The 19,698-nt window shown below is 38.9% G+C and overlaps 1 protein-coding gene across 1 annotated transcript in view; it reads right to left on the bottom strand.

The window, feature by feature from the left end:
- Positions 1–19,698, bottom strand: part of mbo (Nuclear pore complex protein Nup88) — a 282,207-nt gene that overhangs the window by 141,080 nt on the left and 121,429 nt on the right. The window contains exon 2 of the mRNA XM_067781281.1: positions 13,044–13,213. Coding sequence (XP_067637382.1) covers positions 13,044–13,213 — 170 coding nt within the window. The remainder of the gene's footprint in view (positions 1–13,043; positions 13,214–19,698) is intronic.

The raw sequence follows: 19,698 nt of genomic DNA, 5'->3' as shown, positions 1-19,698 counted from the left end.
TTCAAAGCAGTTAGGTTTCAATTTAGTTGGTTAGCTCTTTGTCACAGTCATAAATACTTTGTCGATTATATTTTATTGTTGCCCATATGTATTTGCGTATTTTAATATGCATTTCCGTAAAAAGATCGAATAGGAAATTTTAGAAAATTGCCCTTTGGTAAATATTTCTGTTACAAACCAGAAAAAGTTGAATCAAGATCGTCATGTGGATTGCTTTGGAAACACCTTTTGAAGCGTTAAGTTGATGTGATGTGACAGTTGATGGTAAACAAAAGCTTCAGAGAAGTGAAATACTCCTTTTGGATATATATCATTTGATACCAGAATGTGATATGAAGAATTATGATATCATTCACAATTATGATGCGATATAATAATTAGGATCTGATTTAATAAGTAGTCATCTATTCAGCTGATTGATTTATGCATTTTAATATTATTTGGACAGATGTTCTAAATCATAAAGATGTGATTAAGTTCAACACTTGCTATTTCATATATTAGCAGTATTGTTTTAGAATCCATTTAGTTACGAGGTGATGTGATTTCATATGTATATAGTTATGATTGTGTTAGGATATAAATGGAATGTAATATGATATTTAGTTACGAGGCGATGTGATTTCATATAACATGGCTTGATATAATATCACCTTAATACTTGATGATGCGCTGCGATATCATGTGATATTATATCATATGATTATATGCTTAGAAGTTATTGCGTTTGATACTCTGCAACAAATTGTAGTAGGATATGAATTGATCCTAATTTGATATTACTGATAATAAAATCTGATTTCTAATTGCATTCTGCCATCAGAGTATTTTAGTAACATGTGGCGTATTACTTTTGGTACGACGTGATTTGATAACCTTAATATGACATAAAAACTTAAGTCATTTGTTTTGGTAAAACTATGTAACACAGATACATACAAAGGTATTAGTATGTGAACTATAAAACCAATTTTTTTTGCAATCCTATATATTCAAATTATTTTCCTAATATGTGTTTAAGTAGTCTGGATTATGTTGTCATATGACAAGATATCAATTGCTAATATAATGAGAAACTTTGCTATAGGATGAAATTATAGCAACTGACGAAATTCAATAGGTATTTGTAGGTGACAACTGAAACCGATTTATTTGTAAACGATTTAGTTCTTACGATATTATTGGATGTGACATCATATGACAATTTATCATTTGCTTATATGATGGAAAAAGAGTAGTGGCAGTTTTTATCAAACTCCATCAACTTAGTTCTTCCTCTTTTATTTTTGATATTTTGAGTAAAAACTTCAATTAGTTTTGTTATTGAAACTATGTAAACCAATCTGAAAAACGTTCTCGAAAATATTCGAAAATTCGGGAAATAATCAAACAATTTCCGACAAGGTAGTCTGATTGTGATGTCACTTGATATGATATCATTTGCCAATATGATGGCCATATGTACGGCGCAACATATTTCAATATCTTCAACATTTTGATAAGCTGATCCGATTAAGTATTGCATAAAAATGTTAGCCATCTTCGAAATTTCAGTCTGGATGTGATATCAAATCACATGATAATATTTGCTAATATGATGGAAGCATAGCAGTGGCAATTTTCATTAAATAAATTCTTCTTCCTTTACTTTCGATATTTCAAGAAAGAAAAAACTTCTATGAGTTTTGCAACTGAAATTATGCAAACCAATCTGAAAGTCGTTTTTTTCTTACGAAAATGTCGAACTCTTTACTAGTAGCTCAATAAATTTTAGTCCAACCAATTACAAGTTGTAAGAATTAGAACAAATTTGCATATTTACAATCTTATAATCAAACAATTTTCTTTCTTAAGATGTGATAAAGTAGTCTGATGTGATGTCAATTGATGATATGATATCATTTGTTAATATGACACCCATACGCGACACGACGCGATATGATTCAATGTATTCATTTGTGAATTGATGATTACAATGAAATGACACCGAAAAATCACACTGAAGATGGCACAAGGCCAAAACATGCTTGTCTCTAAATTAAATTTGGTGATATCCCTTTCTACCGCACTACTAAAGCAACAAAGGGCAGCGCAACGCTGCAAGACAGAGCTTACTTTGTATCATTACCGTTTGCTGAGAAACAACAAATTTGAATTTTGGATTGTTCATTTCATTTGTCATTTTTGCAACATAATAAGCAAATTCTGCTTTCTCTGTTCTTTTTTAAAGTTATCTGCTTCTCTTTCCGCCATAATAATAGATAACAAAGCATAAAAATTGTAGTTACTTAAAGGATTATTTTGTTGATGAAATTTTGTAGAAAATTTTCGCTGATTTCCTGTCTTAATGCCTAACAAAGTATACGCGCAACTAACGCTGAAAGCTTTCACTGTCCTTACGCTTGGTTTTGGACGCACCACGAAACGCAAATTGCCACGAAAGCGGCCAACCAATTCAACTGCACACAGGACATGACAATCAAGAACAAAGCAATAGAAATACTCAAGCGTTGCTTCCTATTTTCAGAGTTACGCGAACGGAATTCATTGCGTCGCTTGATTTTAAATAATTCGCGCGCAGAGAAAAACGCGGCAAAGGAGCTTTTTATGGAGACAAAAGCTTAGTAAACCACAGTCGACTTAATAACTTGCTAATTTTACAATATATTGTGAAGGTACTTTTGTAGCTCTGTAACTAAAATTATTTATGCGTTATTACCATTTGCTTATTATATTCGAATAACAATTTTTGCGTCCCATACCAAGAGCGCGATATACCCCACGTAAGCTTTTCAACCTTCCGTTTACCACTACGTAGGCTAGCAAACTTTGTGAAAAAAAAAATCATCTAACAAATGTTAAATTTTGTTGTTGTAAAAGTTTATTACATTCTACCTGCACAATTTTTTATTTATACTGTAGCAACAATTTCTGCCTACAAAGGAACTCAGCGAATTCCGCCAACGTACAATTCTCGTTCAGCGAACTTTTAAAGTTGAAACTTATTTTTATTGCGATTTTTAGTTGATATTTGCATAGAATAGTGATTAGTGTGGCTTTTGCGAAATTAAAACGTTATTTGGAAGGGGTATACGATGCCGTCGTGCAGAGTTTAAGCTATCACAGTGCCAAGATTGTAGTTTAATTCACGTCTTCCCAAATTGATTACGCCCTACCTCTGTAATTGGTGCTCTAATTACGATATTTACCGGACAGAAAATGACCGACTGTTTGTTTTGCCTGTCGATACGTCGGATCAAATGTTGTTTTGCCGGGCCTGATCGTTTATGTCATGGTAGTTACGTTATGTTGAATTGGCTGGTCCGTGAGAGCCTCACATGGTCCATAGTGTTACCTGCTTCCTCAACGAGCAAACTGAAAACCCCTATCAGAAACCACAGAAATTCCGTCCTCTTTGCAAATAATATAAGCTGCCTCTAGATCTGATAGCTGTGCCACTTTTAATAGCCTTGCGAGGTAAACGAGCACAACCCGCACTTCCTTCATCAGCTATCACTGTAATGGCCTAATTTAAAAGCATTTGAAACCAGATGGCAGTATCCAGTCAGAATACCCATTATGACCCTATAGTCCCATTTTTTCAATGATAAGGAGTAACTTTGTTAATCTAACGCTGTAAGACCTCCTCGAGTCCAGGGCTTGGTTCCACGCCTTTTCTGCTTGACGATGAGGTAGAGCTCTAGCCTTTTTTAAACTCACCCAATCCGATAGGTAGGGTTGGAGAAGCTATAAATTGCGCTGGCACTCGCTTGATAGTGTTGCGCAACGCAACTCCTTGAAACGATTGGGTATTTTAGTCGCCTTTTACGACAGGCATACCTGCCAAGGGTATATGTTAAGCCCCCTAACCCGCTGGGGATTGGGGTTTTGTAAGATACTTAACGAGAGCCAAGTTGATAAGGAAGCAGTGTATGATATCGATTCGACTTTCATTGACCTATTGAAGTGTGGAAAGAACCTTGATTTCAAAACCGCTTTGGATAGCATGGAATGTTTCAATTTGTCGTAAGCCAAGTTACGTTGATATATCAGCTCCCTCAACTCAGAAGGAACACACCGAATTCAAAGAAGATCTTAAAAATGCATCGCCTTCAAGATCGCGCTTGAAAGAGACAACGACCTCCCACGACATTTTTCTGAATTTGATCACTTTCAAAGTACTTTAAATATAATTGATGTATATTGGAACGATTTGCCGTCCTGTTTGTCCTATGTAACTATGCTGGCATCCGCAGGTAAGCTTGTATACGCCGTGGCTGCTAAACGGATCCTCTGAGTTAATGTTAGTTCTTAGTTTTCGCCCTAGATTGTTCGATGTTTTGAATGCTGTGTTAATGTTGTATTTTTTAAAGAAATTTGCCAATTTATATGTTGCTTTTCCAGTATATGTCATAGTCGTCCAGCTATTATTTTCTTTTTCATTATTTCTTTTTGGTTCTCCATTTGTCCTTCTGAGCTTATCTACTAGTGCTTTTTTATATCCGTTGTTTGCAGCGATATTATATATGACCTCAAGTTCTCTCTTATATGCCTCTTGTGTAAGAGGTGTTCTTTCAAGTCTATGTACCAAGTGCCTTAATGCTGCATTTTTATGATGTTGAGGGTGATTTGAGGTATTGTGTATTATTGTGTCGGTGGCCGTTGACTTTCTATATATGTCATAGTTAAATCTTTTGGCTTCTTTATCAATATTTATCGTGAGGTCAAGATAGTTGATTCCTCCGTCTTTTTCCATACATAGGACAAACAGGACGGCAAATAAGAACGAGGTTCAGAGAACATATTAGAGATTACAACAAAAAAATACGGAATCCAAACATTATACCCGAGTCTAACTTCGCGAATCACATGGTCGAGAATGAATGTTCCCCAGCAAACATCAATAAAACAGTTAGGGTTCTTCACATACAAGAAAAGGGCCGACGTCTCAACGTACTCGAAAACATGGAAATCTACAAACAGAAAACATTCGACGGTAGAATAATAAACGAACAGATAAACACCATTTCTGACACAATATTCGAGCCTTTAAAACTTGTTTACAGGAAACAACTTAATCACACAGGTACAACAGACAAACGCACAACAACAAATAAACACAAAACAATTAACACACCAAAACAAAAAACCGACAAAGAAGGTCAAACGACTAAAATCACAGATTTCTACCTACCCCAGTCAGCCACACAAATCGATTAGTAAACCACCCTCGGTTCTGAACGAACACACAGCACATACACATAACTAAATATACACAAGCATCAATTTGACAATACCTGCTCATATACCTACGAACTATAAATACAGGACAAATGACAACAATAGATCAGAACGAAAATCGACACTGATGATGGCACAACGCCGAAACCGGTTTGTCTCAAAACCAAATTTGACAAGGGATGACGGAAAATCGTTCCAATATACATCATTTATCCACCCTGTCGGAAAATCAACCAAACAAGATAAGTTAAATATAATTCCTTGGTGTTTTAAATCTCAGTCCATGATATGGGGTTGTCAGGCCGGGGAATTTGGGTTTCACCTGAGTATTTATTTAACACTGCTCGGAGACAGTTCTTCGTGCCAGAGGGTTCCTAATACCGCTTGAGTATCATTGGCATAAGCAGGTGACCCGAAATATGAAGGAAATAAGTTGAACGAGAGAGGTGAAATATCAATTAGAGCTATGTTTAAGGAACTCACCAAAAGCTGGATCAGGTAGATCTCGAAATAAGTAGTATTGTCACGGATATTAACATCACTAAGTTATACCATCACTAAGGCGATGCCAAGGCCACGATAAGCAGTATTTACTTCAATAATCAAATCATGTATACACATATATAAGGCAGCCGAAAGAGATGTCACACACAGATGCATTTACTTATACGCCTATGTGTACTCGAGAGACTGTAAACTACAAACATTCACATCAATAATTCAATCATTATGTATCTACATAAACGAATAAATAAGTGCGTCTACACATATGTACGTATACGAGCATCGGAGCGGCAATGCACAAACACATGCATATATCTTATCTGAGTTGTCACAAGAGAGAGCAATAATTTGTGCACGTAGTTGTGGCTGGCGATTTTGTAGCCGAAACTAACTAGTAACTTCTGGAAATCGAAGAGCCTAGAAGTATGCAGCGTAAACTATAAAAGCGGGGCAGGCGAGTAAGAAGCGAGTTGAGCTATCAATCAGTTTGATTAAGCACGCGATCTGGCGGCCAATAGTAGAGTTTCGTTTGAGTTATCAATCAGTTTGGTTATTAAGCCAGCGAGTAGCAAAGTATAAGTGTTATTGTGAAGTACTTTAATAAAGGCCATTTTTCCATTATTCAATATTGGAGTTATTTATTCAACAGTTTAGTGATTCGAACTTAGCAGAGGATTGCAAATAAGAGGATTTGCAGAAAATCCGTTACAATTGGTGTCAGAAGAGGAATTGTTGAATAAATTCCAGAGGACAGCAGGGACATGGCGAAGTTTAGTGAATTGAAGATCCAGCAACTAAAGAAGGAGTTGGAGAGCCGTGGATTGAATACAAGCGGCGTTAAACTTGAACTTCAGGCACGGCTACGAGAGGCAATGGAAGCAGAAGGAATTGATGTGGAAGAGTATGTCTTTCATCTTGATAGCGAGGAGACAACAAAAATTGAAGAGAAAAACGAAACATCGCAGACGGTTACCAGCACAGACTTGAACATGATTTTAGCTGCAATATCTGCTCAAACATCGTGTCATCTCAACTGGAAGAGCAGAAGACATATATGGCATCACAACTAGAATCGCAAAAGACAGATATAACATCCAAGATTGAAGCACAAGAAACGCGTATGTCAGAAATGTCGACACAGATTACATCGAAGGTTGAAGCACAAGAAACGCGTATGTCAGAAATGTCGACACAGATTACATCGAAGATTGAAGTACAAGAAACGCGTATGGCAGAAATGTCGACACAGATTACATCAAAGATGGAGACACAACTGAAAGAACAAGAGGCACGCATAACAGTACAACTCGAAGCGCAAGAGGCGCGTATATCATCAAAACTCGAAGCACGTATGGACGAGAAAATAACGCAGTTTGAGGAAAAAATCGAAGCCGAGGTCGATGCTTTGAGAGGTCGTATACAAGAGTTGCAATTAAACCGCCCAGCTGTTTCAGCAAGCAATACAAAGGTAAAAACACCATCCTTTGACGGTTCTGTTCCTTTCCAGGTCTTTAAGCTACAGTTTAGAAGACCGCAGCAGTGAACAACTGGAATGCGGAAGATAAAGTTGCTGCACTGTTCGTGGCATTGAAGAGGCCAGCAGCGGAAATTCTACAGACGATTCCCGAAGGAGAGCGGAACAATTATGAAGCATTGATGGCTGCTGTAGAACGACGTTATGGAAGCGAGCATAGAAAACAGATATTCCAAATTGAGTTGCAAAACCGCTACCAAAAAGCAAATGAGACATTGCAGGAGTTTGCTTCAGATATTGAAAGATTGGCTCATCTTGCAAATGCGGACGCACCCGTGGAATACACTGAAAAGGTAAAAATTCAGAGTTTCATAAATGGCATACGGGACATGGAAACGAAGCGAGCTACATACGCAAACCCAAAGCTGACATTTGCTGAAACGGTATCACATGCATTGACTCAGGAAACGGCCTCACTATTGAGTAAACCAGCATACAAAGCTCATCGTGTAGAAGTGGAAAGACCAGATTGGGTAGACACTATTTTGGTAGCACTGAAGGGATCACAACAGAAAAATGCCGGAGTTATTAAATGTTTCAAGTGCGGCAACCCAGGTCATATTGCACGACATTGCAGCAGCGGTCCCAATAGCTCTAACAATGTGGGTGGTCGTAAACGCAGAGCAGAAGGTGATGAGCAAATATCCAAGACCACTCAATCGTTAAACTAAATCGAGTCAGCCGCAAGGGGCGAGAGCTGGCTCCCGCAATTGAATGCCCCATAATCTCTATCTCGCAGATTGGAAGAAGATCGAGCAATCTTAATGTTGGAGGACATGTGGACGGAAAGGAACGGTTACTGACTGTAGATACGGGTGCATCTCATTCCATCATTCGAGCGGATTTGGTCTACAGGAGAGTAAAGTCATTACCTGGAGCAAGGTTGCGTACGGTCACAGGCGAGTATAATCAAGTCCAAGGCGAAGTGGTATGTGAGGTATTAATTGGAAAAGTCATGGTTCTACAAAAATCCGTTGTGGCGGAGATCGTTGATAAAGTCATATTAGGAGTGGACTTCTTGGTTGACCATGACGTCAGGATCGATATGCGGAGAAGGGTGATGCGTTATGAGAACCAGGACATACCACTTAACTTTAGTTTGGAAAAAGGGTTCAGCAGTAATCGGGTACTGGTGGAGAAGACTCGACGAAGGTCACGAAATTTAAAGGTAAAGGTTGATGGAACAAATGGGCCAAACAAATCAAACCCGAAGGTACCTGTGAGAGAAACACTGGCATTGAAAAGCCCTAACGGACGTACTAAAACGAAGAAAGAATGCAAGGGTGGTTCAAGCCAAGGCACACTACTGTTGTGAAGCGTCGGAACGATACTGATTATGCAAAGCAAATCCGTCCAGCGCAAGCTCTGCGAAGTAGTTCTTCATTGGCCGAGCAACAGAGTGCGTGGGAACGATCCAGGATAATGAGTAGTAAGATGAAACACAGGTACGACAAGGAAAATAATTCGGAAGGTTTCCGGGAGGGAGATTTGGTACTGTTATACAACCCTCACCGGCAGAAAGGAGTTCCCGCCAAATTTCGGTGGATTTGGGAAGGCCCGTACAAGGTTGTGAAGAAGATCAGTAATTCCATCTACCGCATACAAACCATTGGGAAACCACGAAATAGAAAGGTGGTTCATTTGGAGATGCTAGCGGCGTTTAGATCGAGAGATTTGTCTGATCGGGACGATCAGACTTAGGTGGAGGGCAGTGTCACGGATATTAACATCACTAAGTTATACCATCACTAAGGCGATGCCAAGGCCACGATAAGCAGTATTTACGTCAATAATCAAATCATGTATACACATATATAAGGCAGCCGAAAGAGATGTCACACACAGATGCATTTACTTATACGCCTATGTGTACTCGAGAGACTGTAAACTACGAACATTCACATCAATAATTCAATCATTATGTATCTACATAAAAGAATAAATAATTGCGTCTACACATATGTACGTATACGAGCATCGGAGCGGCAATGCACAAACACATGCATATATCTTATCTGAGTTGTCACAAGAGAGAGCAATAATTTGTGCACGTAGTTGTGGCTGGCGATTTTGTAGCCGAAACTAACTAGTAACTTTTGGAAATCGAAGAGCCTAGAAGTATGCAGCGTAAACTATAAAAGCGGGGCAGGCGAGTAAGAAGTAATTCAGTTTGAGTTGAGCTATCAATCAGTTTGATTAAGCACGCGATCTGGCGGCCAATAGTAGAGTTTCATTTGAGTTATCAATCAGTTTGGTTATTAAGCCAGCGAGTAGCAAAGTATAAGTGTTATTGTGAAGTACTTTAATAAAGGCCATTTTTCCATTATTCAATATTGGAGTTATTTATTCAACAGTTTAGTGATTCGATCTTAGCAGAGGATTGCAAATAAGAGGATTTGCAGAAAATTCGTTACAGTATATTAAAAAATATATATAAAATATTCTTAAAATTCTAAAGCGCCTAAAAATATATTACCACATCACCTCACGCCATATACACTACCTCATTTCAGACACGCTTCTACAAACTCAATTAAATTATCCTTTAATAAATTGCCATCATAAAACTGACAATATTATTGACTTATTAGCCGCACCACTGTGAGCAATATTTAAAACCATTTAATTGCATATTATTAGGCGTACTACACACATACATAGTGTGGTATTCGGCACATAAAAACGATCAGGTACTAAATGGATATAGACGATAGCCATCGAAATAAATCGCTCAATAAAGAGAAACTTAAAAAATATATATTTGAGTAATGAAGTGCAACAACAACATTGAAAAATGTAAGTTATAAGCAGTGGGGAGGGAAGAAGCACTACCACCTTAAGTCAAAGCGAAGAAAAAATGCTTTATTAATGGCAAATTAAAAGTAATAAAATACAGATGTGCTTAACGTGGCACATTTTACACCGTAAACGTTTGGCAAAGGCGTGCACGCTCTAGTCAAGTGAGTGAACGCAGCAGACACGCAGTCTTATAGCCATAACAGGCGTGATCTTAATCTACATTAAATAGTTGAGCATAAAGTTTAATAGTTAACTTGCAAGACAAGATGGTCGAAAATTCTCGCTTTGTGATTAGTGTGAATGCAACTAACACAGTTAAGATTTTCCAGAATACTGAGCCGCACTCCATGCATTCCTATAGAGCAGTTCTCCACCAACGCTTCAACCAACATTTTGAGATGGTCGTTATTAAAGCTGTTGTTGTTGTTGTAGCAGTGCTTCGCCCCATCAAAAAAGTGCGACCACTCAATAACTGTCATTCTATTATATCCTCTAACGGGAGTCCGAAGAAACTTCCAGTTTCAACAGGAAAAATTACAGTGTTAGAGGCGTTGATTTTATACTGCAATTGAAAATATGGTTGGGGTAACATGGAGACACTTGTCATGTGCGGGACAGACATTGAGTATGGCGGGGTTGTTTCTGGATAAGTAAGAGTTTATTCTATTACAGTATCCAGATCAAAGTTGAACTAGAGTGACGCGCGTCTCCTTGGGGAGGTTGCTTTCCACAACTGCTAGTTTAAGGTATTTGTATTTAAGAACGGGGTTCACAGGGTAATCGGAGCCTTTTTCTTACGGATGCCGGATTTTTTTCCATAGTGCTTGCGAAGATAAGGCGGAGCCCCTTCCATCAGATGTCTTTAAGGATGCCCAGGTTCCTAGGTATTCAGCAGAAACTGTTTGTTCAGTATTTAATTTATCACCTGTATGGGGAACATTCTCGCTTCACTGTGTAGATAATGTTCCGCGGACATAAGAAGACATTCCGTGATAGTACTGAGCGGGTTGTTTTGACAGGCCTGCAGTTTCCTCCAGTGTGTTTCCTGAAGGCTAGGCGACCATATTAGGGACGTATAGCATACAAAACCTAGGAATGTCGATGGGCGTTTATTATCCACTTGCGGCCTGAAGAATTTCGAGACCCGGCAAGAGGTGGCGTCGGCCCAGCGCTTGCTTAACTGGTCGAGGCTCACCTTTCAACGAGCAGACTGCAAGTGGCTAGCGATCTAACAAAGTCCCTGCTGGGATTGACCTCATGTTCGCACGTTCCTGAACGAACTAAGAGATCCACGACATTTGTCAGGGACGTCGCTATGCCCTGGCATCCAATTAGTCTTTATAGAAAAGTAGCTTGCTGTGAGCGTGAGTGATTTCAGGCACATGCCAACTGCTCTCGATCGCACATTTGTATAGCTCAGCTCTTTGGTAGCCGCTTGACTGTCCTAGTAGATGTTAAACTCGATAACACATAATACACTGGATAGCACTTTTGTTCAGCGCCTCCATGATAATCGCGACCTTCACCCCGAAGACGCTGCAGTGTTCAGGCAGACTAACTCCAATCTCTTGACAGAATACGGGCTTTAATGAACCAAATTGTTCCAGATAAGATTACTTTTCGCATAATATGAAGTCATTTTACAAACAGGGCATCTTTAATGTCTTATTCAGATTCCTCGATATCACGGTGGATAATTTTACTTCAGCAAATCTTACGAGCAAGCCTATAACTCATCCTCTATCTGTGTCCAAAACTGGAACCAAGCCGAAGGACTGCGACGGCCAAAGATATTGCTAGAGCGATGCAAAAACAAGCGAGATAGAGCTACTATAAACTTGCTCTAAAGGTAAATTGAGAATGCTAACAAGGATATTGTTAGATCACTGCGGGCTTAAAAGTCACATGCACAAGCTGGGAATCTGTCGGTTTTGTGACAGCGCGGATAAGATTGTGCAGCATATCCTTCTCGGCTGTGATGCTATTGCGAGGAGACTAAAAATATTCGGCTCATTTAAGCTCAATGGCTCGGCTTGGACTAGCTACTGTGCAGAGAAGAGGACACAATAGACCGGTTGCAGTGAATTAGCTCATTCTATTATATCAGTGTCGAATTTTAATTGGTTGAAGTGCTTTGTTAATCGCGATTAGCATTGCTATTTGTCGTCTGTCTACACATTTATATACCAATTAAACACATCTAGCGTTGCATACTTTCTGGCGTTGCGTACATTTATTTCCTTTACTTTATATTTTTTTAAGTTTTTAAAATTATAATAATGGCTTTTCGGCAGCTAAGCTTAGTATTTGGCAAAGTTACGGCCGCCGGCTGCAGTGATACAACGTTGAACAGTGATTTTGTGGCAGCCGGAAGAAGCGACACAAGTTGGCATTAAGAGACACGACACACTCGAAAGGTGAAGGTGTATCAGCCGATGGCATAAAGTTCGCTTGCCACTTTTTATTTCTTGTTTTGCGCTAAAAACTTTTTCATTGCACAAAATGTTGCGTTGCGCTCTTAATGCAGTTTATTATGTACTTTGGGGGATTTTCTTTCGCTCCCTTCCACCAATTGAGCTCGCTACAACTTTTCGTTCACATTTGGATTTCTTGTCTAGCTTCCGCTCCAATTCTTCTAGAGCCCGTTGGTGCCATTCATTTGTTGGCGTAAGTCTCTAAAAGGTAATTTTAATTTTAATCTTGAATTATGACAATATTTATTTTAAATCTTTTTTCGTTTCTTCAGCTCCTTTGATGACACATGTTCGGTGCGACCTTTAATGGCATTTTAATATGCGGCATTCCTTCAGGTGTACTTATGATGTGACTTGTATAACTAAGGATGCACCACTTTAATTGCTGTCACGCATTTGCATTACAAATTTGTTTGCACTTACAAATTTAATTATATTTTGATTTATTTTGTATTCGTTTTACTTAGTGTTTTTTTTTTCTTGAAACTTACCGACATGTGATTTTTTCTTTTCCTTCCATGTAGAGCCCATCTTTTCCCCAACGACGCGGCAATTCGAGTACAGTGACACCTCTGGCGCCAGCCAAAGCGATGAGCGAACCTTCGTTGGACGCGACAACACGTTCTACTTGGAAGCTTTGTGGCACCGATGGAATGAGATTCTGTAAAGAGTAGAGACAATTTTTCTTTAATAGGAGCAAAGAAGTATAGCTAATTTCATATAAATTTAGATAATATTCTTAGCTATCCCAGAGAAGCACAGTTGCGACTCAGAAATGGTCTGTTTAATAAAGTGACCGGAATGTTTCTGAACATGTAAGATCGCCTAAAAATTTTGCGGTATACTGCAGCGAGGTTAGACTGTTGCAAACCACTTTAAGCGAATCATCAAGGAGGTTGTAACGGAGCGTAACAACTATAAATCGCCCACTGTAGCACTTGCCAAAACTACGCCTAAAATTATACCACCTTAAACAGGATCGACGAGCATATATAATCTCACGAATAGGGCTATTGTACTTGAATGCACGGTCCCTTCAGCTCAGCTCTGGTAGTGGGACAATAGGTTATCGCTATGTCCTTCAGGCGCACTTCTCTCGCCCCACGAAGGTCCAGCTAGTACATCTATGCCTTTCATTCGGATCATGCAGCAAGCAATTATGAAGGCGTCGACGTGAAGTGGAAGAACTAAAATCCTAATCAATCAAATAAACCGTTCTATTATCATCGTGCCACAGCTATTAAATCTGAGTTTAGCTGCAGATCAGAATCTTGAATGGCGTCTTGTTTGCGTCATATTTCATACGTAGCACTATGTTGCTGCTATTGGTACGCCCTTCCGCTGCTTTTGGTGTCAACTGTTCTGCTGCTCTCAAGTCGCAATGGAACCATACCTACGTACGAACGCTGTGAAGTGGCCTGTGTCGATACCATCCGCTCTCTGCTACTACCCTCGGTCAATCTAAGTTGCACGGTTGTTTCCGATGTCGTTTAATGACGCTAAAATTTTGCGGACGAACACCCAACCGCAGAAGGCATCTCCGACACGATTCACATTTAGTAGCTCCGTCCGTCATATGTCTATAAGCAGATACGCCGTTCTATCGCTCTATCATGCTCCTGCTACGCCAGGTGGAGTGGGTGTGTGTATTCAATCTTAAAACATAAATTCTACTTCCCTGTTTTGTGGGGGTTTGTGTGAGCTCCACTTGATCTTGGTTTTTCCCTAAGGCTACAAGACTATCATATGAATCTATAAGATTCGTGCCATCAGTAAAACATCAAAGTCCAAGAAAGAAGAATTATATTCAGGGGACGTGCTCATCGATGAAAGTGCTTTGCCTCAATTTGAAACCTCAATCCGATTCGCTGCCCTTTCCTTGAAATATGTGGCACTTTCCCATCAGTACACACTCTTAAAGTACGTGTCGGAACGTGAATTAGGATTGTAGTAGCATTTTTTGTGCTGGGTATTAAAGTATTAATGCCGCCTGTAACAAGCTAGACGGTTAAAGCCAAGATCTGAGCTAGGTTAGGTTACGTTGTGAATGAGGATCACACATAGACTGAATGTGTCCATAGTACTGCCAGCATTTTTTCGAAGACCAAACGGAAACCCCTCAATTAGGTACCAGAACTTACGTTATAAAATAACCACGCCCTTTTTGATAATACTTGAAATATTGTAGGAGCCAGCTTAATAGCTGCCTCGAGATCTGGCTATACCGCCGCTAGTAACTGGAGCCGTGACCTCGCGAGCGCAGGACACGACCATAGAACGTGTTCAGCCTATCTTCCTGCAGCCCGCACCTCCTGCTGTTATTGACGAGGCCTCACTTATAAGCACGTAACGCTAGAAGGCAGCTTCCAGTTAATATCCCCATCGTGAGCCATTAAGTCTTCTCTCTTTAGAGATATAAGCAAGTTCGTGAGTTTTACATCGTAGAGTTTACAAATGATCTTAGAAATAATTCAGCCCGCGCCTCTGTCCTCAACTTTCCTGATTCATAGGTCATTGTCAGCTAATTTAGCAGAAGAAGTACCCTGCCTCTTACTCACATTAACATGCACAAACCTATGAAACGGTTACGAACTAAAGCCTCGCCTCGTCAATAAAAATGTAATCGTTTGTGATATGACAGTTTTGGGGGCTAGTGTGATTGTTTGTTGTCTAGCAGGTTATTATTAAGCGACTTGCCGCTCTCCTGTGGTGTGATTTTAGGCGGAAATGTTCGCGAGTTAATACTCCCCAAAGCGTAGATCCTATTCTTTTATGAAATATTCAGTAGTCAAGCTTCGCTTATAGTGATGAAAAACATGTAATCTAGCCAAAAAAAAGGTAGGGTCTAGCGGATTTGGCGAAGAGGTGGCGACATTAGCGGCTAAACTGGCTCAGGTTAGTAGGAGCAGCAAAGAAAAAATACATAGAACCTACAAGGTACAGTGAATAAGGTTTTGTTCAGAGACACTGTTACAAAACTTTTTGCGCCTTAAAATATACTTTAATGAAGGATAAACGTCAAACTCACTACAAATTGCTTCATTATGTTGATATTTCCAAATCGCCGATTAACGAAATAAAAATCCGTCACATACGAATTAGCGCAAAGTGAGTGAGAAATTGCACAACCCAAAACTTCAAACAAAAGAATTGATATGATGAGCAGCAGAACGATTGCGCATAAAAGTGTGCAATGAATTCAACTGTAAATGGTTAAACTATGTGTGCAATGAAAAATATTTAATTGCTCAAGATAAACAAGAAAACAAGAAAACAAAGAAGTATCAAGAAATTGTCAAAGTCATACATGGCGCATAAACACACACACACACACATCTGAGCAGAAGGAACATAAGCCAAGCCAAAGGACTAACGCGCTTGTATATATAGGCATAGTGATAATGACGCCCACGCCGTCTTGTCTATGTTACTCATCATCTTCGCGAAACACCCACACCTTTGTTTGTGTATATGTTTTTGACTTTTTGACATTTGAATTGTAAAATTTTACATGCCAGTGCACTCACATCATATTCTTAGATAAAACTGTATACATTATTATATTTATTCTTTTCCTTCATTTGAGAGAGCTTCTTGGCCACATTCGCATATTCATAGATATAAGTACTCATACTTGAATATGCGCTAACATGACATTATCATGTTTAAGTTGTTGCTATTTTATATACAAGAGTATGTGAATATTTAATTAAGGATGTCAAAATTATAGCGCATATAAATATCTACTAGAACTACAGATGGAAGCGGGACGAAAAGCTCAATCGCGTTCGGGACAGGGTAATGCTTGGATCCGAAGCAAGTACATTTTGACGTTTTGAACGTTTTGTTAAATTATGAGTGATTATTAATTATCAATTACGGTGGCGCATAGAATATAGGCAATAAAAATGCCACTGAAGACGGCGCAACGCCGAAATTATTTTGTGTCCACGCCAAATTTAGCTAGTGATGATGGAAATCGATCTAATATACCACAGTTTTAGATTTTATTTGTGATTTCAGTACCAGTGAGAACAAAAAATGGTACTGAAGATGGCACAACGCCGAAATTGGTTTGTATTCAAACTATATTTGGTAAGGGCGAGTGCGGAAAACCGTTATAATATATGCCAATTTTACAACTTGTTTGCAATTTCAGTGCCAGTGAGAACGAAAAAGGGGACTGAAGATGGCACAACGCCGAAACTGGTTCGTAGACGAATCAAATTTAATAAGGAGTTTTATTCGATCTCGCTAATATGCATCAATTACCACGCCTGTCAAAAATCAAAAAACAAAATTAATGTGCAGATAGCACCCACAAGTCACCACACATGTCATTGTAACCTATTTAAGTGGCGGCGATTGCTCTCAATAGTATTTCATATTTCACAGCGAAAAGAGCGCCGAAATCCAATAACAGCTGTCAAACCTAGCGAGCTAGTTGCTTAGAATATTCCCGTGGTAAGACATGCCTATCGTGAGAGAACACAGCAAATAACAGGACCGATGGTCAAATGGGTCAATAAATATCCTACCAGTGCCAGTCCGGTTGGTAGCAGAGGGTGCTGGTACCGCAGCGTACCGCAATCATATCCGGCCAAGTAACAGTCTCCTGAACCTTCGCGGTGTGTTTTCGTAGTTACAACTCAATGGAAAACTACAAGTTAATGGAGCATCATCAACAGCTTCAATTTGATGACCATAATGTAAAAACACATCCTAGAGTTACCGTGATCCACGTTTTGGCCTATATCTCGAGACCCTTCACAAATAGGTATGAAAACTACCCTGTACTAAAGCACTCATCAACAGCTTTCATTTGTTATCCATATTCTATAAACACATTTTAGGGGTCCACGTTTTCGCTTATATCCGCGTCCACGTTTTCGCTTATATCTCGAGACCCTAGTTACCCGCGGGTACGAAAAATACCCCGTATCAAAGTACTCATAAACAGCTTCCATTTGATACCCATATTGTACAAACATATCCCAGGATTACCCAGGTCCACGTTTTGAGCTCAAGACCCTAGCCAGAACGGGATAAAAATTATCCTATGTCTGTCTCCTGGTTCTAAGCTTCCCCTCCACCAATTTTCAGCCAAATATGTTCATAGGTTCCCTCCTCTTCAATCACATTAAAAAAAACGCATCAAAATCCGTTGCGTATTTTTAAAGGTTTAAGCATTAAAAGGGACATAGGGACAGAAAAAGCGACTTTGTTTTATACTATGTAGTGATGTACATCCATACATACCTATAAACCTACGCCCGAAGTTAAATAACGCAGCGAATGCTATATATGTACGTATGAATGTGTCGCATCAAGCACCACTCAAAAGCAATTAGCGCGGACAGTTCACAGCGAACAAACACACATACGCATTTTTTGATAAAAATGTTACTTTTGTTTAAACAATTTGGCTGATATAAGAAAGGAATCAAGTATTTTTTTTTGATGCAGATCGAAGGCAAATATTTCAAAGTTTTACTTAAAAGTAGAATTTTTGAAATCCATCCATCCGTTTATGAGTTATAGCTGTGTAAACAAAAATTTTATGATTTTTTGCTACATTTTGGCAATTTGCCACGCCCCTATAATATATATCTTCAAATTATATTAAATGTACCATCTCACGTAGCTAAGCTTTCAAATGTAAAAAACCGTTTTAAAATCGGAGCATTCTATGTGAAGTTATGTGCATACATGGCATTTAGCGACTTTATTTTATAAGATTTGTATAGATTATAGATAGATAGATTTCAGTTAGCCACATTGCAACTGTACTAAGGCTTAGATTGAACTTTGACAGGAATTTTAAGGTGTGACTTTCGTCACCCATTACCTATGCGAGTGACCAGCCCTAGCGAATATTAGGTCCCGTACTTTAGAAAGTTTTGTGCTGTCCGATTTAAGGGCGGCATCAAAATCCTCCATAAATGACAACAAAAGGCATATGGACTATACTAAAATGCGCAAAAGTTACAACAATAAATAGTTGATGCATGAAAATGGCGCCTACAGCGGTACTTGGGGCGGTCTCTCGGGCCGGACAGCACAGCAACCAAACAACCACAGGTTCCCTGATCAGATGTTAATAGCTCAGCTGAATTTTGTATAGTAAACTAACTCAAAACCAACCAACAGAAGATAAGATATACTGTATGGTGGCCAGTACTCGAATGGGTAATGGGGTCAGATGGGTAAGATGCAACGGGCCGCCGCAATGCTTTTTCTCCACACTCAAATGTTGTGTAGGTTTACTATAGATTTGTTTGTAAGCTCCAGCTAAGTTTCTATGCAGTCAGGCCGAATGCCCTGGCCTGAAGCGACATAAGATATGGAAACATAATTTTCTGGAGATCATTCCAGAAAATTTTCTTCAACTAAGATAAACAATTTTAGTCCCCTCACTCTGGGCAGTAACCTCTAAGAGAGGCATAAATCAGATAAGATCTACAAGGTTCATTCACTGCCAATGAATACATTCTCGGATGGCTCCAAGCAAGGCCGGCAATGGCATCTACTCGGAGGACCTACAGTCAGACTCTGACTTCTGACTTTTCACCTCGTATAACAGCTGTTATACTAAATTTCTCAAAAAAAGAATTCAGCCCTTCAAATAATGGACAATTGCGGACCACGACCACATTTTTACTTTATCAAATTGCTGAACGCGTTAACAAAAAAGAAAAGAATTTCGAAATGTAGAATTTCGAACTTCGAAAGCCGATATTTTTTGGAGGCTAACTTTGAAAAACGGAGATAGTACTTTGTTTACTTAGGCCTCAATCTCTACAAAAAAGTGGGTTTTGCCCAATACCCAGAAAAAAGTTGATTTTGTCGCATAGTGTTATTATTTTAAATACGAAACAACAGGTCTGACTCACTTATTTACTTTGATTTCCATTATTTATGATATTTGGCATATCTTTATTAACTTTCCAATGCGAACCCTGCAATTTTTCCTCCAAAAATATTATGAGTTTCAGGTCTAAGTATAATAAGAATCAGATAAAATAACAGTTGCAATAAATATTGAAAGTGCTATAACTTCTTTGTTTATTATTTTAGTAATATGGTTTAAAAGCAACATTTTCTTGAGTTTGTAAGTACTTCCGTTTGGTAAGGAAAAAAGCATAC

This window comes from Eurosta solidaginis, chromosome 4 (assembly GCF_040869045.1).
Source record: "Eurosta solidaginis isolate ZX-2024a chromosome 4, ASM4086904v1, whole genome shotgun sequence".
In the NCBI taxonomy this organism is placed as follows: domain Eukaryota; kingdom Metazoa; phylum Arthropoda; class Insecta; order Diptera; family Tephritidae; genus Eurosta; species Eurosta solidaginis.
This window is presented reverse-complemented; position numbering and strand designations above follow the sequence as displayed.